At 43.6% G+C, this 26283-nt stretch overlaps 1 protein-coding gene across 2 annotated transcripts in view; it reads right to left on the reverse strand.

Annotated features, from left to right (window-relative positions):
- Positions 1-26283, reverse strand: part of LOC142583227 (serine/threonine-protein kinase 11-interacting protein) — a 97612-nt gene that overhangs the window by 52285 nt on the left and 19044 nt on the right. The window contains exons 7-10 of one of the 2 annotated variants that reach the window (XM_075693598.1): positions 24043-24146; positions 13807-13938; positions 10571-10937; positions 6295-6795 (exon numbers count right to left, since the gene is read on the reverse strand). In XM_075693598.1, the coding sequence (XP_075549713.1) occupies positions 6295-6795; positions 10571-10937; positions 13807-13938; positions 24043-24146 (1104 nt within the window). Of the gene's footprint in view, positions 1-6294; positions 6796-10570; positions 10938-13806; positions 13939-24042; positions 24185-26283 lie in introns of both variants that reach the window. The other variant, XM_075693599.1, reaches the window with a different exon arrangement.

Consider the following 26283-nt stretch of genomic DNA (forward strand, 5'->3'; position numbering starts at 1 on the left):
GCATGGGACATAGTCATCTTTGCATTTCATTCCCATCGGAATGTGGCCGCCATGGCTGCGATTTGACCGTGGGACCTTGTGCTTAGCAGCGCAACAGCATAGATGCTACACCACCATGGCAGGTCTGGACAGCAATACCTGCATATATGTGCACTATGTGCATTTTGTATTACTATCTGCCATATATCCATGCGGAAAAGGGCTTTTTCAAAGAAGAAAGAAGTGCTGTTATTTTCCCAGTCATGCCAATCACTGAGCTTCGAGTTCTTTGAATGCTGGCGCCAATGAGAAAAATTTCCCGATTAAGCCTCTGGCTTTTTATTTTGACAAAAGTATTGTGTGTGGCATGCACTGTCCCACTCTACGTGACATACTTTGCACCATCTCATGAGAAAAACGATAACTCCTCCAGAGGTTCGATTACTATAGGTTCAATCTCATATATGTATTCTCCTATCTGCGAACTTTTACATCTGACAACTATGGAGACTTGTAGAGTGGGGGCGAAAGGTGGGGGGCAGCAATTAGCGATCACAAGGAGCAAGCAAAAGAAGGAGAAAATCGGCAGCATATTACACTCCTGCAACATGTGAAGGCAAAAGCCTGCTGCACACGTGGTAATGCATTCAGTTATCAGATCAGAAGGGTGAGACTTCTTGCACGACATAACGAGCTGCAGCGTGAAGTAAGCATATTGTGCTGTAGGTTTATCTCCTCAACGACACATGCGAGCACCTAATGCACTATCTAAAGGTTATTTCATTGTCTCTCTTTCTTTAGTCTTTTCTCTTTTTTTCTTTCTTTAATTCTTCCTCTTTCCTTCTTTGTTTCTTTTTTTCTTTCTTTCGCTCCTTTTTTCTTTTTTTTCTTTTTTTCGTTTGTTTCTTCTTTCATATTCAGCCATTGCATCGTTGCTTGTTTATCCCCCCCCCAGCCATTGCCGGGGGGGGGGGGGGAGGAGGTGTATAAACTTTTATCATAGAACCAGAACTTTAGGCCGGGCCTAAGCCTCCCATGAGGGGACGTTGAGGGCTTGCCTCGCCGCCGCCTCATGGGCGTGCTGGGTCGCCCAGGTTTGGTCGTCGAAGGCATAGCTCCGCAGAGCCTCACGTAACCTCGACGAGAGGGTCGTCGTGTTAATGGGTGTGTACTGTGCTGGGCACTCCCACAGCATATGCGGAAGCGTAGCCGGGTGAGTGTCACAGCACCGGCAGTTGGGGGTAGTGTAAACGTCTGGGAATATAAGATGGAGGCAGGTGGGCACTCCCACAGCATATGCGGAAGCGTAGCGGGGTGAGTGTCACAGCACCGGCAGTTGGGGGTAGTGTAAACGTCTGGGAATATAAGGTGGAGGCAGGTGGGTGAAGGGTACGCGTTTGTTTGTAGCAGACACAGGGTGGTAGCCTGTACCCAGCTGAACTTGGGGTAAGGTGGGGGGTAGGTTCGGCGACTGAGCTAAAAGGCCTTAATGAGATCGTTATAAGTGGTCAGATTGTCCCTGGTGTTCAACTCGTCTCCAGTGACTCTGGCGTGGTTAACTAGGCCTCACGCAATGGAGTGGGTGACCTTGTTGAGGTTGAGGGGGTGTGGGTGGACAGGGCCCGCATGGGCCGGGATCCATGTCAGGGAGATCATGCTGTCTTTAGAGTGTGGTGCCTGGCAGAGGATGCGAAGAGCTTGACGAGAAATATGGCCTTTGCTGAAATTAGTGACGGCTGAGCGAGAGGCACACATGATGGTGTGACAGGTGGGATCTAGAGTGGCCAGGGTGACGGCCACTTCTTCAGCCGTCTGGGCAGCGGGGGTAGTGACGCTGGAGGTGTGGTGTAAGACTTTATCGCGTGTGGTGACGGCCACAAATCGTGTGCCATGGGAATATTGGGCTGCATCAACAAATGTGACACCAGGGACGTGAGCAAGGGCTTTTATGAAAGCTCCGGCCCGAGCTTGGCGCCGGGCCCTGTTATATTCAGGGTGCATGTTTATAGGGATAGGGTCTGTGTAGATCCAGCTACGGATATCAGTCGGGATCGATTGTTTGGGCCCTGTTGCTGATGGTAAGTGATGCCAAGCGTGGATAGAATAAAGCGTCCCATTTCAGTAAGGGTGAGCCATTCAAGCTGAGAGCGTTGTTGGGCTTCAATGAGTTCGGCAAGGGCGTTGTGAACTCCCAGTTGGTTGAAGAGTTCAGTGCTGGTGTAATGCGGGAAACCAAGTGCTTGCTTGTAGACCCCTCATATGAAGGTGTCGAGCTTGTTTTGCTCAGCCCGGTACCAGTTGAGGTACGCAGCAACGTAGGTAATATGACATATGACAAAGGACTGCACGAGGCGGAGAAGGCTTTCTTCTTTGAGTCCCCCTCGTCGGTTGGAGATATATTTTAGAAGGCATAGGGTGTTTTGAGATTGGGCACAGATCTTGTTGACAGCCAAGGTGTTGGAGCCATTGGTAGAGATGGTAAGACCAAGGACCCGGATACTAGGGATGTGTGGGATAGGACTGCCAAATTGAAAGTGTAGGGTGATGGCATCACACGGTCCATGATCAGGTTGGTGTTTGGGAGGGCGTCCCCACTGAATGGGCTTGTAGAGAAGCTCCGATTTAGCCCACGAACAGTGCAGTCCGGTTCCTTGGAAATAGGCTTCAACCATGTCAATCACCGTTTGGAGGGCTGACTCCACTTGACCATCACTGCTTTGGTATGCCCATGTGGTGAGGTCATCGGCGTAGATGGTATGGTTGACATTGTTGGCTCGTTGTAGTTGCTGGGCAAGGCTAATCATGACTAAGTTAAAGAGCATGGGAACTTGCAAGAACAGCATGAGAACAGCATGAGAACAGCATAACCAAACCTTGCAGGGTGCCTTTGCTGCCAAAGGGAGGCTGGTCTGATCGTAAATCCCCGGCCGAGAAGGTGGCCGTGCGATTGCAGATGAAGTCATGGATGTAATTGTAGGCTCACTCTCCCAGGTGGAGGTGGGAGACCTGGTCAAGGATAGCTGCATGGGAAATGCTGTCAAAGGCTTGAGTGAGGTCGAGTCCGAGGATGGCTTTCGTCTTATGGGAACGGTCGTTTAGTACTTGATGTTTGAGCTGCAACATAGCGTTTTGAGTAGAAACGTGAGGGCGAAATCCAATGATGGTGTAGGAATAGATAGACAGGGTGTCTACCAAGTTGGCATTTCCAAATTTCCTGAGTTTTCCAGGTTTTCCCTAAGTGCCTTTGCGAAATTCCCTGAGTGATGCAGAACTATGTTTTATGTCAAGATGGGCTGAAACCACATCACCTGATGTTGTCTCTAGTAAGCATATAAAAAATAAAAAGAAACGACTTAATACAATTCTAACGCTAAGGAGCAGCATTTATGTTATTCAAAAAGAGAATAGAAGGGAGGGGTTAGGAAAATGCACAGCAAATAAAATGTCTTCAAAAAAAATTGCAAATGGAGTCAGACATTTTCAAATATGAATAAAAGGGAGATGCAGACAGAAGCAAATATTTTCGAATATGAGTTATCTCTATCAAGTGATAGCAAGCTCAGTGGTATGAGGCCCGAACTTTGTCACAATTGAGATTCTCTCTCAACAGTTCGTAACTGCTTAAGGAGGTATGAGCCATTCACTGTCTTACGTGATTGCCAGATTTAATATTGAAGCAATTAAATCTTGAAGAATTGCAAGTGTCAATGTGGGCGGATGCTGCTAACCATGCCACCAAGCAAACTCAAAACATCGAACGCAAGTGACAACAGTGGACTGTCGACATACAATCACTGAGGTCATTCTCTCCGTCGCAGCTGAACATATGTGTAATAGTCGAGAGTTGGACATAGGCCCCATCCGGAGCCCGCGTGCAAGCGCACGTTTTACTGCAGGCTCAAATAAATTTTTTACCTATCCAATCCTCATTAAAAAACACAATTACATAATCAATAACTGAGAAAGACTTCAATGAACACTGGGGCTGCACGTTTCCGATTCGTTGGTTAACCATCTGCACGGAGTGCTTGGGCATTGATTTTTTTGTATCACTGGACCAGATGATGCTTTTTCCGAGGATAAGCCATTGCAATGAGCCCCTTAACCCCTTTATTGATGAGTGTTGCCTACAAGCAACATACCAAAACAAATTTTTTTTCTTGCACAGTTTCAGTACTGAGTAAGAAGTTTCTGGCTAAATGACTTCGGCCAACACTGAATGACAGGCAGCAAGCGTCATTTGTTGATTTAGAGCAGGAACACTGGATGAGGAAGAAGTTTGGCACGTGACTCACTATCTTTCGAAAGCAAGGTCAGAGGAGACAGGCATCTGCAAGATATCAAGCTGCATTCGTGCCACACATGTCGTCTAAGGCAAATGATATCCACAAACCTATGGTTTACATATGGTGAGAGCTGTCTATACAAATTGAAAACGACGACTTAGGTTGCTTGGGGTGAAGCCTACTTCCAGTTTCCTATCTGGGGTTTCCCTCTATTGCTGAAAATATTTCTATAAGATATTTTTCTCTTTGTTGATTATGATTATTCTTCATGTGTTTTGCATATTTAGATAGAAAATAAATATTTTTCTAGGAACTTGTATGTCTTGTCATAAAAGGGTTCAGTGACTCACGGTGAGCAATTTCTGTGCAGCAAGTAACACAGGACATTGTCTTTGTCACGGTCATTATAATACCTGCATTGCCATAAGACTCAGCATGGCACCGGATACTAGCAGTGACAGTGCTAGAGCTCCTATATTGTGCATCGATGGTGATGCCACCACTTAAGGGAAGACACTGCAGGGAAATGCATTATTAGTGATAATGATAACGTACTGCGAGTACTAAGTGGTGCTGGAGATCTCGAAGGCCATGTATTAGTCCATCTATCTGCAGTTACCATGTTTCTTTGGGCTAGTTGGTGTGACACTAAATACCGACGTTTTGGCCTTGTTACCCTTTGTCATATACATTCCAACCTCGTTATACTTAAATGAGATATAACGAAATTAATAAAATTTTTGTCGAAATCTCCATAGAGATCCATGTATTTAAACCCTCAATATAACGAAGCAAAATTGTCTGTCCAATCAATACAGTGAACTATATTAGTCTCTGACCCAAAACAAATAACAGACTGTTGCATGTCAAACAAATCGCTTGCTCCGGAGTGTGGCGTTCATTCGGCATGGCAATTAAATACTCCCATGTCCCTGCACGTCATCGGGCAACATTGGTCTTTGTCACGACTGCACGTTGCTGCGTGCAAGCACTTTCCACTGACTTCTCTATCTCACTGCGGTGCACCTCGCAGGCAGGCGCAGCTAAAATAGGCATGGCCTGGCGGTGACCTTCATGATCGCACTGGCACAACCTTGAAAGCCACGCCTAGGTACACCCAACCTGTTCCAGCCCCACCACGCTGTGCAACTATGCATGGTGGTGTGAAAGACCACTTCATCCTCTTATTTCTCTACAGCACAACCCCGCAAGCTGGTGCAGCTACGCAAGATCTCTGAGACTGCATTTGTGCCAATGAGATCTCGGAGGCCATGAGCCAGCCGAACCAAGCTGTCTCCGTCGATCACAGAGCAGAGCTGTGTGAGAGTGGCTGATCAGCCTGCATCAGTCAGCTCTGTTGTGTCCCCCATTGGGCATATATTGCAGTACTTTTGGCTGCCCTTCTACTTTATTATGATGAGGTTCGAGGGTACATAAGCATCCCACAACACAGCACTCACAGTACAAGACAAAAGCAAACAGTGGGTACTGCATAATTCTTCATACTTTTGTAATTTGGATTTATTTTGTTAATGATGTTTAATGATAACTAGAATTTTTATGCCTAACTGTTATTCCAAGAAAGAAATGACATATTGCTACCTGATGTCCTTTCTTTACTTAGTTTTATCACTGCTGGCATGCAGACATATCTCTTTTGTTTCAGAGTGCTAGTTCTCACCCTGTCTGCAAGAATCGATGCGACCAGTCTACTCTTGAGCTTTATCGGTCTGTCTAAATTAGCCTTCAACAAAATGCTTCCAGCTTCTCTGTGAACATTCACCATGCTCCACGTGGTTTACCAAAAACATACTTTGTTATGAAGAACAGCGGCCAGCTGAGAGCTACTTCAGTTCCGAATCGATAGCTGATGACCTGTGCTGTCATTGCCACTTTAGTGTTGCTTACTTTCTGAAATACCTTACGCTTACCTAATGAAAGTATCCATTCTTCACTAATTCTTTTTGGGAGTGTAACTGCTTCTTCACCTCACTACACTGCAGTGATCGGAAACGGTGTAGTGACTTACCCTCACTAATATCTGCGGCCTCTGGAGTCAGTGCACTCTTGGCTGTAGTCCAACTGAATCCCTCCTGTGGTGACAAAGCACCGGACTCGTCCAATGGGTCTGGTGGCACCTCGTCGAGCACATCGACACCTTGGCTCAGCTCCGAGATGCGTCTCTGGGGGCCCTCTTCTTCTCCTTCAGCAGCCCTGTCCTTCGCTCCTTCGCCGACAACGTCCACAGCTTGCTTGACGACAGGCTCCTTGAAGAGGACAGTCTTGAGAGATTCTGCCCGTCCAGAGTCAGAGTCACTGGCTGCATCTTTAGTGTCACCTGATGCTGTCTTGCTTGCTGCCAGAAAGCTGCCATCATGCGATGTGTAGGTGCCTGGTGTCCCACAAGGAGTGCTCTGAGCGTCAGGCAAACGGAGGGCGGACACCCCGACAAGCCACTCCTCACCGAGCTGTTCTTTCCGGCTTTCCAGCTGGCTTTTGTAGGTGAGAAAGTCATCGTGCGGGGCAGGGGCTGCGAAGTATAGGAACAGGATTCATTTGACTGATTTGATTAAATGGACAATAAAGGGAAAAAATTTTTTAGCTGTACTAGTAAATTACCCTTCCACAATATAAAAGAAAGCCACTCTTGCTGCGAAAGGACAATTTGTAAGCCAGAAAAAGGTGCAAGTGCGAAAGACGGGTGGTGATGCTCCCTTGAAGTTCTCGCACCATCTCACCCCGATGTCATGAGTTGTGACGGCATTTGCTCGGGCCTAATTAAACCTTTTCTAAAAGAGCCAAATACTTAACATGGCAAGTTTCGAGAACTTTTATGTAGTCCCAACTGGTCAAATATGAAAAACATACATTGAAATCTGTGATGTCAAACTGACATACTGGTGCCAGCATTTTGGCACGAAATTCAGAAAATTCATCTCTTTCATTTTTTCTTTCAATAATCAATCTATCAGGGTCAAATATATGAAAATCAAGTTTTGAAAGAATACTTCATCCCTCTAAAGTGATACAGTGTTTCTCTTCAGTGTCCCTTTAAGGGGACCCTAAGGCAGAACACTAAACCAGCTACAACTGGTAAAGCATTCTTCAAAAACTCATTCATTAATTCAGTGAAAAATGACTCACAGTTGAACAAGTACATATTTTTATTTATTTATCTTAGAATACTGTCAGCCCTGTAAAGGGCTTTTACAGGAGTTGATAACAATGGATGTATACTCCGATGACAGCAACACCTAGGATCACATCAACTCAAAATGGTATGTCTTAACTATAGTTCACTAACAAAAGCATGCATCAGAAAAATGAAGGCAGAAAAACATATAGAAATCATTGATAACATTATTGTTTATAATGACTATATGTTTAAAATGAATATTAGATATAATGCAGGCATTTTTGTGTCTGATGCTACTTTGTTATAGCAAAGTTCCATATCACATTACTAGAGGAGAAAATAAAAGTTAAACTTCCCTTGCTTGAATTTTGCACTGAAGCCTCATCGCCAATATGTCAGTACGGCTTCATGGATCTTAAAGTATTTTCTCATATTTAAACCATTTCAGTGCAGAAAAACTTTTCAAAATTTGCCATGTTTAGTCTTTGTTTCCTTTACGATGAAACATAATCCTTCTTTTTCAATGAACAATTAACTAAACCCAAGTAAACGCTGATAAAACTCATGATGTCATGACAAGCTGGTACAGCAAATTCATGGTGGGGCTGCCGCCCGGCCTTTCTTTGTGTTTTTTTTTTTCTGGCTTACTAATCTTCCTTTCATGCTAAGAGTGGCCATGCTACTATTGCAGAGCCAGAAGCTACTGACACAGCTAAAATAAATGTTTCTCTTCCAGGTACTCTTAATGCATAAAAAAAGAACGATATTAGAGACAACATAGCGGAAGGCTCTAGATTATTGTTGACCGCCTGGGGTCTTGGGGTATTGTACCACCTGGGGTGCTTAAGCGTGCACCTAAGTCTATGCACACAAGCACTTTTGCATTTCGCTCCTCACTGAAATGCATTCTTTGTGACCGGGAATGAATCCTTCAACCTCGTAATCAGCAGCAGAATGGCACCCCCACGCAGCTACTCCCGCTGTCTGTGCAAAACTGGAAAGTGCAAGGTTACATGAATATATCCAGAGCAGAAGTTTAATTTGCGACTGACATGGCATCAGTGCTGTAGTCACAATAGTAAAATCCCTCCCAAAAATTTAAAGTACAGTGAAATCTCATTATAACAAACTTCAAGGGACCATGGTAAATTGTTCGTTATTCTGAAAGATTGTTATAGTGGAAGCCCCAAAATTAACCATTCCGCCCATCAACCCATTAGTTCATAAGTTGTCCCCGTGTGAGCTATCCATGAAAACATCACTGTCGGCTCTCGGCAAGCGCTGTTGCTACTTTCCATAGATCCCGCCGCCACAAAGCACTTCATATCAAGATTGGCACGCGCAAAACAGATGCTGACGCCGATAAAACTACCGACAAAAAGGTAGCTCCATGTCGCCTCCAAAGCACAATGTTTCTTGCTTTTTGTTTGTTTTTCACATTTCATGTAGTGAACACCGCAACTGTCTCGCTCAAGGCAGACACCTGAACTACCTATGTCAAAGCACGAGAGCGCATAAACGACGCTGTCTGGTGAGTGCCAAGTGCGACCGTATGGCATCTCCGCAAGTACAGAGGTTACATTTCACCGCGTAGCTAGTATAGCCACAGATAAAACCGAGAAAGAAAGAGGCGTACGCAGAAAGAAGGGTGAAAGAAGGAAGAGATGCACCTCCGTTGCTAGGTGACACTTTTCTGAGTGGAGCATGCACTGGGAAAACCTGGTGAGTCGTCACCTTTGCTCGCCCCCATTCTTTTTTTCTCGGGCGCCGTCTCAAGTTTTCTGAACCCATGCACCAGGACGTCGCTCCCTGCGTCGTCTGCTAGCCTACTGTTTTGTCCGCTGTGAAGGATACATGGAAATCTAAGAATCCCCAGATTTCGGAATATTAGTTCCTAGTACTGAGGCATTGTTAACATCACAGGGAAACTGAATAACAAGCGTTATTCTGAAAATTTCGGTATTCTGAAGTTTGTAGTACTGAAATATTTTTACATTGAAACTACTATAAAAAGTCAGCAGTTCTTTAATCTGTAAAGTTTGTTAATATGGTGTTCATAGTAATGAGGCTTCACTTGCATTCCTTGAACACTGCTACATTTATGTATTTTTTGAATGCCGACGCTCTTTTAGCTGAATGGCTGGAGACATTTTTTCTTTTTTCTTGTCGCACCATATTTACTAAGTTTTATTTTCTTTTGCAAGAGATTTCAGAAATAGGAGCTGGCAGTGCTGTCATTTCTTCTTGCGAAGTAAAACTACATAAAAAAGTCAGTCAGAATCTTTTAAACAGTGCTATAATCCGCTAAAAATTCACAGTGAAACATTTTAACCAGCACTAATCTCAAACGTGGTAAAGAGGTGTAACCCTCTCCATAGTCCATTAAAGTCTATCACTACACCAGGTGTCGTAAGAATAAATTACAATAGTGATGCCACAAAATGCAAAGGCACATAGAGCACACACAGATTTTTTAATGCGTGGCATTCTGTATACGTCAAGAGAAAAGTACTTATTGAGTCACTCCGAAAAATTTTCACACTGGAATTTCCAGAGCATGGCGCAAGAGTCGTATGAAAAGTCAACAATAGTAGCACCTGCATTATAAGAAACTAAAGTATTGATGATTTGTTCATTGATTTTTGTCTTTATTTCACATCAACAAAATGTCGTGATCATGATTATGATATCAATAATCATGCCCTTGTTTCATATCAATATGTTAAGTAGACAAGGATGCAGCATTATAGAAATTTGTGCAAAATGTGTGGGTAGGTGGTTGTGGCTGAAGTGTGGCCTAAATAAATTTTAAAGTTAATTACTAATTAGCAAATCATATTTAATTGAATAATTAAATTGTGGTTTTTGCATGCTTATTCATGTTTGCTGTCACTAGTAATGCCTTGTTTAAATGGTTTGAACATTCAGTTACTGCAAACAAAAAATGTTAGAAGTAAAAAATGCCATGCCAGCAGTCCTGTTTTTCCTGTTCCCATTTGCAGTACGTGTCATAACAACCTGCAATTTACGTATTCAGGCAAACGAGGACAACTGCATCCTTCTTCAAATACATGGATACAACAAAAACCATGGCAAAGTTCATGGGAATCCTGCCAATGTCTAGTATGTCTACTAGCGGCATATCCCAGCACAAATGCCGTGTTCTCACCGTTGCCACTTTCCTTAACGGGAGGCACGTGTCCTTCTTGGTCCAAGATGGTTGCCACTCTGCTGGATTGACGCTTCTTAGATCTTCTGCCTTCCCTGGGCCTTTGGCCAGCCACGGGGTCCATCGCTTCAATGCTGCTGCACGAGCTGCCGTCCTGTTCGAACGATGCGGAGAGCCTCTGTTTGCTGCTCAAAGTTAATGCAGATGTGGAGGCCACTGCCTCGCAATCCTGTTGCTCTAATATCTCTCCCGCAAGGCTACTGCTGTCATCCGACTCGACCGTGAGCTGGAGCGGCGGCACAGAGATTACTGGATCCGGCACTGGTGCATCGGCCTGCCTGACGCGTGGCTGCCTAGTGTTCGTAGGCTGCAGAAGAAGACAAAACAAATAAGAGTATTTGTAATACATTTCATACACGGCAGGCAACGCTATGAAGGCTAGAAAGACTTGTACCACTGCTTGGATTAGCCACTGAAAAATTTGTGCGTCACATATGAAAGGAAGATATAGGTATATGTCATGTAATCTGAAGAAACCTCAATTCTCGCACGCTTATGATGCGAAACATGATGTAAAATTACATGGAAGGCATTGCACTTCAGAAAGATATGGCATCGAATGAGCAAAGTGACATGATTGTGCAACTGTGGTCGTGAATGCTAGCAGTGTGCTCACGACCAAAACATTGTACATTACATACTGGAAGAACAAAGGCCCACAAATAATATGTGATTTGATGCAAGTTTCCTGTCCACAAGTTGTAACTGTAATACATAAAGTAGTTGTTGAATAGAAAGCGTCGTGGATCAAAAGCAACTGCACTGCAAAATGCGCTGTGTGAGCCTTCTACAACCACAACAGTACTTGCATGGCTTCTGCAGCTTTGCCTACCAAGAATGAAATGGAGTAGAGAAAACAAACCTGGGCAATCCGGTATGGATTCACAGTAGACAAAGGCAGCCATGCAAACCACAGACCCACGTAGAGCAAAAAGATGTCTTGTGTGAATGCCGTTTTGCTTGTGTCTGTGTTTTGCACGCCTGCCTTTCTCTACTAAGATAGCGCACACTCTGCGATACTGTGCTTTGAAGGGGACCTATTTACTTACACAGAGCAGAGATTATGCGAGATACACTATATCACAAGAATTGTCTAATCTCGCCTTTGGTCTGAGACACTTGGTGTTTGGACCTTTGCGTTTGTCTAGCCTATCTAAAAGTGTAAATTTTGGTTTTCTGCTATTTGTGAGCCTTGCGGAAGAGCCAGTACATGCATGCAACAATGAAAGACGTCCGGCATCATCAGAGACTGTAGTGCTGGGAACTGCCTGCTGTCATATCATGCACATCAAAAGCTTTTCAGTAAAATTGTTTCTCCGTTTCAATGGACCATGTATAGTAAAGAGGCCCAAAGAAAATGCAGCAGTTTATGAGTGATTGATTCTAGGGTTTAACATCCCATAACAGCACAGGTGCCATAAGAGACATTGTAGTGGGAGTGAGGGAGAGGGGTGGCTTTAGGTGAATTATGGTCACCTGGCACTCTTTGCAGTAGACTAAAATCTGATACACCAGCATTTCTGCCTTTAAAGGGTCCCTCACCAGGCCACAAAGAAAATTTTGGTTATACACTCGAAGTTGTCATCGCGAACAAGGACACTCTCTCCACTTGTCCGGTCTAGCCTCCGCAAGAGAAATCCCTTCCCTGCATTCTCCCATATAGGAGCTCGAGGATCGCATGACACATATGCCACAGGCCCCGCCTTCTTTTAACATGATAGCTTTAAGAGCCCCGTGTAGCAGAAAATTTGGCGTCAGCGTCCCGCATCCAGTGTCGACCATCTTTTTGGCAAAAATAATTCCGAATCATGCAAACCCAACTATGCATACCCAACCACGCAGACCCTCCATCTAGCACAAAGAAGTTGCTCAACTAGTTGAATTTCTCAAATTAAAATACGTCAGAAAAATTGTAAAGTACGACTTACACACAACCTACAGACATGATAGCGTCGGATCGTAATTTGAATATACGAGAAAACATAATTCTGTTATGCAGAAACTCAAACACAAACAGCTCACAGACATGATTGTGAGTGCTTGTCAACTCAACGTGGCCAGACCTGGTGAGGGGCCCTTTAACCTCCTCAAAATGGTGGTGCGATCACTAGGAAATCAACCTGCAACCATGCGTTCTGCACTAGAACACCATAGCCACTGAAACATGGTGGCAGGTGAAGCTGAGGCTGTGGGTCCTCACAGTGAACACAGAGGAGAGCTTGTGTTTCCTTTGGTTTCACAGAAAATAAATGTAAAATAATAACCCCATGACCATCTTTGGATCCCCACAGGTGCTGATTTTGGGGCTGAGCATAGCAAATCAGCCTAGTGATTCATCGCAAGTAAAACCTTCTGCATACTCCTACGCTCACTCGATGTTGTGGAACATTTGTGCTCCCAACTCGGTGCCATTGGCTGCATGGAAGGTGGCAGCTGTCTTCACCTTGGGCTTCATCGCATGCAGGTTACCCCAGCACCAAATCGAGGCATCCCATAGGAGTGGGAGGGGGCTATGGTTTAAATTTGGGCCCCTGGGGTTCTTTAAAGTGCCCCCCACAGCACAGTAACAAGAGCATTTTCAAAGTTAACTCCCATCACAATGCAGTCACTATGACCACGAATTCAACCTGAGACCTCATGCTTAGCAGCAGAACAGCCGAACAGCTGAGCAGCTACTCAGCCATTACAGCACATGCGTGAAAGCACAAGTGTAGTGAAGTAGCAAGTTTTCTCATAAATATATAAACAAACATTGGAGGTGGGGTGTCAACTTCCAGGGTTAATGGCCTGAAGTGTCAACCTGTAGGTTAAAGGTCGACGCTTCATTAATGTTGAACCTTCAACCTGAACCGTCAACCTTCTGGGTTGAAGCTTTGTAAGGCATACTGCCTACGAATCAAACCCCTTGACAAGTGTACATATATGCACTGTCCAAATAGAGTCAATTCTATTTTAGCCTAAAGTGCTAATGCAAAGTGGTGGAATGAAGGTGACATTCTCTTATGCAAGTTCATGTGGTCACCAAGTTGTTTTCCACTGCGGGTGCAAAGTTACATATTGCGCGCAAAGAAGCCGCGGCATGACGCAACACTGAAAACGATGTGCACCAATTACCATTTCTTAAAAGAAGCATAAGAGCACTGTAAAGATAAAATGCTGCTTAAAACTGACCTTACCTTGATAAAACATTTTGGCAGCTGTTTATCATCCAGCCTGAATCTTCCTGTGACTACTTTGTGGTGTAAATGGCACACAACTATTGAATGGTACTCCTGGTGGAAAGTGACAGGGTTGCCCACAAGGCGCAGCTGTTGGAAGAAGAACAATGGGCAGAACAGAAAACAAAGCTCAGGTTTCTTGCACGAAAGTTCAAGCCAGGAGAGTTTGTCGGCATTCAACATGGCCAACAATGCAGACAATGAGACAAGTGATATGAATAGGACAGATTATTAGGAAAGAAGCAGGTCACTGACCACAGTCAAAACAAAATGATCTTAGAGCACCGCACTTAGGCGCACATTCCTGCATTGAGGATTGGCGTGCCTCGGCATCATACCTTGTAACCAAGTAAATGAGCACAGCAAAAGAAAGTGAACACAGAGTGCAGCAGATGAAAGAAGAGAGTGCAAGGAGGAAAGTGGAGGAAGAGGCTACAGTGAAAGCATGAGGTGGAAAGCGGAGTAGAAGCGGAGGGGAGATGGCCTGTGCATGCACTTGGTTTCCGGTGGCCAAGGCATCTGCAGCCATGTGGGTGATCTCATCTGCGCTTCCGAGGGGTGGCCAGGATGGTGTGAGGTGGGGAGGGCTACGCTCATCCACACTGTCAGCTCTTGGGGCCAGTCCACGGTACCGGCATGTGTGATGGGGATCACTGCTCCCACAAGGAGCGATGGCAAGCGGTTATAAGTAAGGCTCGATGTGACACTCCCTTGGGTGTTGTCACCACCGACACTGGTGCCACGATTTCCCCGTGACGAAGGATTGTTCTTGTCGTTGGTGGAATGAAAGGGTGAGAAGAAAAGCACAGTGCCACGCAAGATGGGCTGTGCGGCAAAGATAGCTACGATATGGCGCCAGAACGCGTGCACCGTCATATGGAAACAAAGTGCTACATGAGTGGAAGTCTGCCTGTAGTGGTTGCTCTGAATCGCGCCCTTGTGTCACCCACGCGCTGCCTCTCGCAAACTCCCAATTAGCGAGGCAGTTGTGCCACACTTCGCTCCATTTGCAATGTGCTGCACGAGACAATATCTGTACCAGCTACGCTACTCACAGCGTTTTCTTTCTAATATAAACCTTCTACCTATATAATATAAAATATTGACGCGCAAAATGAAGACATGTATAGAGATGCACTCAAATTTCACATTAGGGAGTATCGTAATCGTCGGTGATTTTTTTTTTTTTTTGTACTTCCTCCATGACGTGTACTTTTGAAGGGCAACTTAACAACCTTCTGCTTCCCACTGTGAACAAGGGATCCACATCGACCTCAAATTTTGTTTGGCTATTGTCAGTGACCTACTTCTTTTGTAACAATAATTTTTACCTGACCAGATGGTATTCTATCAAACTCTCAACTAGAACAGGTCAGACGAGCTGTCTTGCTGGCTCAAAGCCTACAGGGCAGCGACAGAGCCAGGGGTGGCACACCAAGCACGCACTCCCCCCCCCTAATCCCCCCTCCCCACCACTGACGTATCTGTTAGTATGCCAGGCCCCCCTCCCTTCCACTTCCCTGTCTCCAGTCAAGACTCATATCTGTCACATTAGGCCTAGCGTTTCATGACTGTCACTACCAAACTGCCAAGGGTATCTGCTTTTAGAGCACTTGATTCTCTGTTGTAGCTGCTACTGAAAAGATAAATACATCTTTCTTCGAGTGGCTATGACAATGATGATAAGCATCCCAGTACTTAAAGCACACCTTTCAAAAGGGCAACAACATAACAGTGATTACACACATGAAAACCAGTCAGATCCCACACCACATATTGAACAAATATATTGCAAAGCATTCTTTATTTTCCACTTGCACTTTACTGTGTTTCCACGCTTCAATAACATAGCTTTACACTTTTCTACACACTTTGCCCTTTCTAGTCCATGAAATTTCACCAATGCTGCTTCATGCTCTTCCACGGTCATCACTGTTGCTCAGCAAAATTCTGCTTCACGATATCATGTGCCGTGTTGCCTACTCAACGCTGCATACCTCTCTGCTGCTCTGCTCAACACATCTGGAATGACTTGTCAGTAATTGTCATGAACTTTCCAGCCTGGTCTGTATCTCCAACACAGGACACACCTGTCTTTTTATTTTTTATCACAAACAAGTGTTGTGCCATCTTTCGTGGCATAATTCCAGCCCTTATTCTTGCACTGCCCTGATGATGGCGCTGGTAATTTTTATTGTCATGCCCTTCGAAACTGGGGAGCAACAAATAGTCACCTAGCCTGCTCGAGCTAATCAGGTTTTACTGCACCTATTACAGTCTAGCATTTTGCTTACCTCTCCTTTACAGTTTCTCTCTTCATTCGAAACTCTATAGGCTGTGGTTAAAGGTACGTCCGACATCTTCCTCCATCTTTCTTTACAGGTAGGTTAGATGTATCAAGCAGTTTTTATGCAAATATGTCCAATGTTTCTCGTTGGATTTTTCATGTTTCACATTTGGGCACATCAGGCATAAGCACACTGAACAGATAAAGACATGTTTCTCCTGTGTCAGTGCTCTTTCTGTGTGTGTTGTAGTACAGCATGCCTGTTTTGGTGCAGCCTGCGCAGATTGGTATGCTCATCATTGCTGTAACAACTGCCATATCTGCTTCCAAAGCTTTGATGCATGCTTTCACAGTGAGAAAAACGCATTCCATTTGGTGCACCTCGACACGATACTATGACATGTGCTTATTACGAATAGAGCAACGCTGCAATTATGCTTCACTGCCGATCCACTAAAACTAAGGGATTGGTGGAAATCAGTTCATGTTGCAGTGTTTTGCAATTACGAAGGTGTTGAAATCGAAACTGCAATAAACAAATTAACAGAATCGTTACCTAATGAAAGTAGAGAAGCGCAACTCTTCTCTGCACTGTTAGCTCTGCTGATCACTCTTCAACATCAGCTTTTGTTCGTGAACAGGCATGCCACCCTAGTCATACTGTTTGCTTTGTTGGTCAAAGCAGTTCTTTCTATATGCTTCTCCGGGAGACCCCTTTAATCATACCGCTAGGCAGACCACTAATAAAAACTTAAAGATTGGTGGCATGAGTTACGCCGTCGTATGAGACATTGTGGTCCTGCACAGGTTTAAAAGCATTTTCCGCCATGTCGTTAGAATGTACACACTTATACCTTGATGCTGCTTAGTGAATGCCATATAGATGGGGTTCTGTACAAACGTGATCAAGAATAGATGCACAGTATAGCTCACTTCAAAGGTAATTAGAGCCAATGTGGCCGAGGGCTCACTTTCTTTAACAAAATATGCAGTCGCTGTTTGTGCTCAATCTGATATAGATTAAAGGTTAGAGTAGAACGTATGTAAATAGCACAACAATTGGTTTTTAGAAATGACAAATTAAACAAAAAATCAAGTGGAAGGAAGCTGAACAGTTCACAATCCATGGTTTATATTACAAGAACAGAAGCTATCGCAAGTCGGCTGTTCTGTTAGCATTGTGATGAAATCTCCAATTGCTATGCTGAGTACTTGGGCTGGATACCAATTGACTAAACTGACATTGAAGCATCTGCTACTCTGAATCCCACTTATTTGCAATGACGGATAGCACCATTTTTCGTTGTGAAGTTCTCGATGATCTAGTAGCACTCTTTGCTGATGATCAAATGTCTCTTTTTAGTCAAAAACGAGTCTTTCATAGAAGGCTTTGCGAAGAGGACTGTGACACGCGGCACTCTACCTTTTGTTACGGGTAATCTATGAATAGCAACAATATAATTTTCAAACAGGTCTGGCAGAGTTATTTTCTTAGATATTTCGTTAACCTCATTCAGAAATTTTTCATCTCCACCACGGGAATGCCATGAAATTCGAGATTTAATTTTCTGCTTTGCCATTAGAAATCGTTAATCTCTTCCTTGATCTGAGTGACTTCACACTTTTTTTTCACGGCTTTTACAGTGCAGCTCTTGCGTGCCCATTCCTGCGGCGAGCATCACGTCGTTCCTCGGTGTACTTGTAACCGAGCGAATGAGCACAGTGAAGGATGAAAGAGCAAATGCAGGGCACGGATGAAAGGCGGCGATGTCGAAGAGCGCGTGAGGAGGAAAGAGGAGGATTAGGGTGGAGCATAATCATGAGGTGGAAAGCGGAGGAGGAGGGTATGGCAAAAGCCTAAGAAGAAAAGCGTAGTGCCACACAAGACGGACTTTACAGTGACGATGGCTATGAGATGGCGCCAGAGTAGTGCGCATCGTCTGTTCACCAATGACAACACCTATATCATATATGGAAAGAAAACGCTTTATGAGCGAAGGTCTGTCTGCGGTGGCTGCTGTGAATCACACCCATGCCTCACCCGCATGCTGCACCTCGCGACACTCCTGATTAGCAAGGTAGTCGCAGCATACCTTGCTCCTTTTTCAACTTGCGCACGAGACAGAATGTCCACGCCAGCCGACATATTGCAAAATTAAAACACATATGCAGCTACACTCAAATTACGCATTACGTAGTACATTAATTGTCAGTGAAACCTTTCTCCACAAGGCAAGATGACATGAAGCAGTGCGTCATTCCTGCTGCCGGACTGCCTCATGTATTGGGCCACTGGGTCATGCATTCAACTTTCTTGAGCCATTCTTACATGTAATACAGAGCACATGTAAAAACAGAATAAACATACTTATTCGTATGACTGGATGGTGCGTTAGATCTGGCTGTCAAGCAGCTGTGAAGATGTGTTGCTTGCTTTCATTTGCTCTTACCAGATCAGTGATATTATCAGTGAAAACGTTTTTGCCAAATGCTACTGAAGAAAAGAAAAAGAAACGAAAAAAAAAAAACAGCAGAGGCAAAATATTAATTCCGATACAGATCAAACCATGTACGGCAGCGCTGCAGGCAGAGATGTTAGTTTAATGCCATTGCTGAAGCTTGTGAATTTGCTTTTCAAGTTGTCACATTAACCACTGCCTTCAAGCTGTTAGTGCTTTTGCCGCATTATTTTTGTCAATTTTAGCATTTTGAAGACTGATTCTTGCGCTCTTTACATCCATTCTACTGTAAAGTCTTGTCCTATAACATATGTGATGCTTGAAGCCGCTTTTTAACACTTCTTTATTTAGCAAAGTGAGCCCTCTGCCACGCTACCACTGACTGGCATCAAAATACAATAAGGCACATACTCCTGCCTCCTGTTTATGCAGGTTCCTACCTGGAACATGCACTGACAGAAAGGTATGCATGTGTGGTGAAAGCGTGAAAAGAAAAGCTGAGTGCCGCGCAAGATGGGCCTTGCGACGACAATGGCTAAGAGATGGCACCAGATTAACGCAAATCATCTGTTCATCAATGACGTCACTTATACCATATATGGAAACTATATGGACCTGATGTTCATTAGTGAAGTCCTCGGCGGTGCACACATAACAGTTGAGACCAGAATCTCAGATCATGAACTGATTTTTTTCACATGGGCTAGAGCTTTTCGTAGTCAGAAAGAAATTTCTGCAAAAAACACAGTTAAGGATTTCGATTGAGCAGATGATGTGGCAATAATAGCGTACTTAGATACAAACCTCTGCGATCCAATGTACACTGCTGAAAGAAGATGGCAGATGTTTCGTAATACTGTCACATACTGTGTCGAAAATTTTATGCCATCAAAAATTGTTCGAAAACGTCATTCAAATCCATGGATTACCGGAGAGATAACTAATTGTAAGTGCAAAATAAATGACTGAGAAAAAAGCTAAAACAGAAACAGTATTTTACTCTCCTTAAGAATAACCTATCGACTACGATTAAGCAAGCTAGAAATAACTTTCTTTAGTAACAGTTTGGAAAAGTTTATTAAAAGCAACCCTTCCAAATTCTGGTGGTATCTTGCCCAAGCTAGAACAGAATTATTGAAAATAATGGTTGATGACACTACTACATTGACGGACCCTTGTAGCATGGCAGAATATTTTAATTGCCATTTTAAAAGTGTATTTTCGGTGCTGGATGAAACTGATTATAACGCACCGGCGTGTGATTGTGCACGTGAAATTGTAATCACATGCGAGGGTGTTTTGGCGATGGTTCTGAGTATCAATGCAAGGAAGGCTAGTGGACCACAAGGTATTCCTATTTTATTTTTGAGGTTCTATGCTAAGCAAATTTCTGGATTTCTTACGAATATTTTTAAGTTATCAATGAGACGGTACAATATACCATGTGATTGGCAAAGGGCACGCATCATACCAATACATAAAAAAGCGAGTCACCTGCTCGTTACTTACTGTCACCCAGCTTTTATCCCCAGTCAATGTTGTAAGCTGTTTGAGCATGCTATTATAAGTTACCTGCAGAAATTCTTAGTTGAACATAGAATACTCTTCAGTTACCAGGACGGTTTCAGATAAGGTCTGCCAACAATCAGGCAGTTAGTCTCAACAGTTCCCGAATTTTTTAGTGTTCTTGACATATTTGGCCAGGTGGATGTTTTGTTTTTCAATTTTTGTAAGGCCTCACGGTAAATTATTGTTTAAGTTGCAGTACATTGGTCTACTGTCCAACAATGTAGGATGGATGGATGGATCCCATGCTAGAACATACCTTAAAGGGCCCCTCACCAGTTCCCATAGCAAATTTTGATTATGCGCTGGAAGTTGTTACGTGTCCTCTAGGGAGCATTCTGCCGCCAAAATTTTTCAAATCGGCTCATTAATTGCTGAGGTAGAAATATCTCAGTGCTGCAAACCTATGATTTCAGGAGACAAGGTCCACTGCCAAGTGAGACGTTCTCTCCACTTGCACTGTCTAGCCTCTGCAAGCTAAATTCCTTCTCTGCATTCCCTCATACCAGACCTCGAGGATCGCGTGACGCATACGTCATGAGGCCCCACCTTCATTTTTGTTCCTCCTTGCTTTTCTGTGGCGCGGTGTACCTCCACTGACGATGTTGCGCGTGAGCTGTTGTGATTGTTTCATTTCATGCAGCGCACAATTTTGCACACTGTGCATGAGCACACCTGACTAGCTGTATAAGTTAATGCTACACGAATACTAGACACAAGTGGATCACGGAGCATGATCCCATGCTAGAACACGGTAGAAAATGATGCAGTTTCGGCGTATGCGCGCATGACTGCATGACGGTGGCAAGCAGATGAAATGGAAGTACATCTCTCTTGCTGCGGTGCAAAGTAAAACAAAAACATGCAAACATTCGGTTTGTGTGTTTTATTATTTCTCTAAGCGTTAATTCGTCTATTCAAGCAACATGTTGCACAAATAACTGATGTTGTCTTGAATAATTTTCGAAGTCACATGTCACCACGAGCGAGGTCACAGCGTGAACACGTGTACGTAGGCGCACTAGCACATGTACGTCATCTTCTGTCTTGGAGCGCGGTGGATGCGAGAAGAGAAAACAGTGTTTGGTTTGAAATATCAGGTCTTTCTGTGACGCCTAGCAAAGCAATACCTTGCAGACACAATCGTTATTGCGGAATGTATGCTCTGCGCTTGTCAGCTCAATATGGCCAGACCTGGTAAGGAGTTCTTTGAAGACAAACAACAATTTTGTTCAAGTACAAAATTATTCATCCAGCATGCTATCAGTTACCTCAGGAGTTCCCCAGGGAAGTGTACCGAGATCATTTTTGTTTTTAATTTATATAAACGATTTAATAGATGTTTTACCAGACTATCTTTCTATCAGATTATTTGCAGATGACTGTGTTGTCTTTAAAAAGATATTGTGCACGGACGACCATGATTGTCTACAGGCGGCTCTCCAGGCAATTGATTACTTGTGTGAAGAGTAGGGCATGGAGCTAAACAGGAAAAAAATGTTTTTCTGCGCATCACAAAACAGAAAAGCCCCAGAGCATTCACACATCACCTCGGCAGGAGTGCAATTCGCAAAGTTCATAAGTACCTAAGAGTCACCTTTATGAAAAATCTATCATGGCCCCTACATATCACAGACTCTTGTACTTCTGCTTTTCAAAAGTTGTGTTCTTAAAAGGAAGCTTAAAAATGCACCCATGTATACAAAGCTTTTAGCTAATATGTAATGCATGCATAAGGTCCAAGTTGGAATATGCGTTGGTGCTGTAGGATCCTTACAGAAAGAAGGACACTGAAAAATTGGAACATATTCAAAGAAAACCAGTAAGATTTATACACGGTAAATACAGAAGACTAGATTCTCTCTCCTTGCTCATGCTACAACACCAGATTACGATGTTACAAATACGCCTGAAAATAAGTCGACTTCTCTTCCTTCATAAACATTTTCACGAAAAATCCTGCTAAACCTTCCAAATTGTATTCAGCAAGCTGCTACAGGCGAATAAGGCATACAACACACAGTGGCTTTGATTTTTGCAAAAGTAAGCTCCTATAAGAACAGTTTTTTTCATAAAACCGTGAAAGAATGAAACGAACTACTTCCAACTGTTTCTGAATTGAACAACCTCCCAACTGAACTGGAATGTATTTTTTTTCACCCAAATGTGCCTTGAGTTGCAATGTGTTCTCTATACGTAAATTTTTTGCGATAGAAGATTAAGAGTTGAAATTGTAGTCTCAATTTTCATATTTTTCGTGTATAGCCTAGTTTTTGCACTTTTGCGTTTTCGACTTTTTACTTTTGAGGTCTTGGTTTGTGACCTTTCCCTTGCTAAGATAACTAGGGTTGAATTAGAGGTAGATCTTTGTTCTTATTGTTGCATAGCCTCTTCACTTTTCAAACCTATTGTTGTAATGCCAATTCTGCTTGGGCCAAAGAATTGGCCTGCAGTATGGATAAATAAATAAATAAATAAATAAATAAATAAATAAATAAATAAATAAATAAATAAATAAATAAATAAGCAACTGTGTATGTGTTTTTACCATTGCATTCTGTAGTGAGAAGCTTCACGAAATGCGGTTGTGGAAGAGCATTCTCCTTATGGGTCTACCATTCTGCCATACTTGTAAGGTGACACACTGGATTGTACCCGAGTATGTCCGACGTAGCTTTATACGCCTACTGCATGGGCACACACAAACTCCGTTGAGTGTGAAACTCGCTAATGAAGATTTATGGCAATGGTATTGTGGCCATGCTAAACGGCACAGTGCGAGCTTTGGCGGGCACCGCATGGAACATAAATGGTGCTGCTGTGCTTACTTCCACACGCAACTGTTCACATATACTGTCGCCGTTAAATTAATCTACAGGTAGGTTTGTTTTTAATGCAGTATGTAATCTAATAAAATCACAGAAAGAACATTTGCTGTACATAACTTCAAGACTTCTGTTTTATAAGCATAGTGAAGTGGAAAGCGATGCTGGCCACACTGCCTCTTGCTTTCGTGCGTGGGCAGCATGGGTGCGTGGGTCACATTTTTCGACTGGTGTGCTTTGAGTTTTCATTCTGTGCTGTGTAGCCGTGCGTATACATGTGTTCGCGGTGAGCTCAAGTGCTTCCAGATGCGTGACGAAGTGGATAAACAAACAAAAAGGTGGAACATGTCTCTATGTGGCATGGCAAAGCCTTGGTGTAGAGGGCACAGGCGCTGATGTCCTTAAAAACAAATTGAAAACTCCCATTATGTGGCATATAACCGAAGGCAAACATAATAAATAACGATGCTAAAATTTGTAAGCGAGCCAGTTATGACAATTTTATTGGTGGGGCTTTCTTCGCAAATGTAGCTACCTAGGAACGAGTATTCCATCCAGCCGTAATGGTCATTGCTGAACTTCCTTCGCCAAAATCTCCATTTAACTCCATCTACCTTTAAAAGCACTGGTGTGTGTTCCCCTTCTTGTCCTTCGTCTTGTTGCGCTGTTCCCCTGCAGAGTCCATTTAACTTCCTTGATGCAAGGGAGACCATGGGACACGCATGGAGCACAACTTCCTTGGCATAAAGACAAAGGAGTTATATGGAGTTCTTGGGTGCTCGTGTGACAGGGGTATTGGGAGGGGCACTGAGTAGCGTTTGAGGCACTCCGATCTCTATATTGAGCAGTTACCTATGCCCGTATAAACCCCACATGGTGCCGTGGGCGTATGGATGTGTGGCGACATCTAGTGGGAGTGCTGTGTAATTCATCTTAGAAAGACAATGTCTGTTGTACACAGCGCCAAAACCGCTTTGCATAAAAGAAGTGAAGATTCATCACAAAACATATGTGGCAATCCAAATATTTGTTGCCTTTTAAGCTATGTCCCCCTTACTATTGCCAAAGAGTAGAGCTGCTTGAAGCCAGCAAGCGAGGAGCTCTCTGCAAGGCAGTTGTAGGACAGGTCAAGCTCTCTCAGCTGCCTCAGACGTCCAAGACCTGCAAGAAGTCCAGTTGTGGGGCTTGACATTCTGGAACTGCACAATGTGGTTATCAGGTATGTTGTAGTGTAAGGTTCCGAATTTTGACTTTCTGGGGTTCTTTAACATGCACCTAATTCTCAGTACACAAGATCTTTATAATGATTAGGGTTCTTAGCATACATCATGCCCTTTCCGTAATGACCTTATGTTTCTACAGCTTAGACCATTTATAATGTAACCCCTTATAGTGCAGTCTTTTCTGACTCTAATTAATTTTCCCATAAGATTCAATGCATATGCATACTGCTTATAGTTGAGCTGCACCAGCTGAAATACCAGTTATAATGTGGCGAGGCACGGAGTGCGCCTCTCACCGAGGTACGCCAGCCGATGGAAAAGTGATGAGGGTATGTGGAGGAGACACGAAGCAAAGAAAAAAGAAACAAGGAAGGGAGACAAAAAAGAAAAAGACATGGCAGCAGCGTGCTGGCTCAGCAGACGTGCTGAGGTTGCATAAGCGATGGAGATGCCTTTTGCTTCGGCGACTCGTCAGTGGTGCACATTCTGCACCAAATGCGTGCATATTGTCGCTCTTTGACTCTTCACTTTGTGTAATGCACATAGCTTGTAGCAATGTGCCCCATCGCAAAGTGCAGATATAGCACATGCGGGCCTTGACGTTGTCAGCTTGAACTGCCTTCTGTGAATTCATCGAACCCAGACGAACCGTACCCACATCATATGCTATATGCAAACGTGCCATGCATGGACTTTGAGGTGGCCCTTCTAGATGGCGCAGCCTTGGCCGAGGGATGCGAAAGAGAGGAGCCCTACTGCAGTCCACGTCTCATATATTACGCATTTCAGCTGTGGCAACACAGCGTGTCACTACACTGTTTCAATGCTAATCACTTTAACCTCGACATTCATCGTTTGATGAGTTCTGCCTGAATTTTTGTTTTTTTTGGCCCTATTCAAATGTGGCCACTGCAATGACGAATCTAACCTGCAATTTCATGGTCCCTAGCAAAAGGCCATAGCCACTGAGCCACCACAGCGGGTGCAAAAAGCTCTGAAAGAAGGCTTGTAACATGTGCAAGATGACGAACACTTTACCTGTATGCTTTATGCATGCTTATTTGCCCATTCCATGATGTTTCAGTTGTATTGGTGAGACACATCATTAACCAATGTCTTAAGAGCCACCATCATTCCCTTTCCCTCATCTGCCAAGCATGGTGCAAACACCGCACAAGTATGTACACACTTTTTTACCTTTCTTGTGACAAATGTAGTACAGTGCAACCTCGATATAATAGACACAGATATGCTTACCTATCCAATATAACAAAGTAAATCTAAAAGTAAACATAAGGTTGTGTGGAAGCTCCCGCATGGTCCATGCCACACTTGCCTTCTGGATGCTCAGAGGGAAAAAAAAAAATGTGGTGGAGGCAAGCTAATATTGTTGTACATACATTGTTTGGTTTGTGCCATTGACTGCTTTCCACAGAATTAACACTGTTATCCAGCTATCACTTGGTGAAGGAAGTGCCTAATGTATCCAAAATTTATTTAACACTGTCGCCGAGTCTAGAGTGAAAAGGTAAAAGCGTTGTCTAGACAAATATCACATGCGATGCAAAGTGTTGTACATTTCTGAATGCATCTAAACATCAGTGATTACTCTGGAACATACAGCAAGGCATGTCTAAGTATCCGATGGAATTCAGCAGTGGTTTCAAGTTATCGACGACCGTGCTGTAGTTGTCATTTAAGTGTTGCTCATTTTCAGGGCACAATTTCACCCAATAAAATGTTACATTTATAAATGGTGCTTTTGCCAGTGTTTTATTCCTCACTTTTACTACAACATAACGATATGTGTGGAAGCTTGCGCGAAATTTTAATGAAGAGGCAAATAAGGGAGGATGCAAGGATTAATAAACGCGGTAATAAACATGCTGATTTATTCACGTTGTTTTATTTATATAGAACACTAAATTAGGCTAACTCCAGATCTCACACTAATGTCAATATAGTCGAACCCACTCATTACAATATTGAAGTGCCATGAAAATTCCATTGGTATAGCCGATAATTGGTATCACTGGGTTGCATGAAAAAAATCGAAATAGGGGGATGGCAGAGCT

Source organism: Dermacentor variabilis, chromosome 5 (assembly GCF_050947875.1).
Source record: "Dermacentor variabilis isolate Ectoservices chromosome 5, ASM5094787v1, whole genome shotgun sequence".
Classification (NCBI taxonomy): domain Eukaryota; kingdom Metazoa; phylum Arthropoda; class Arachnida; order Ixodida; family Ixodidae; genus Dermacentor; species Dermacentor variabilis.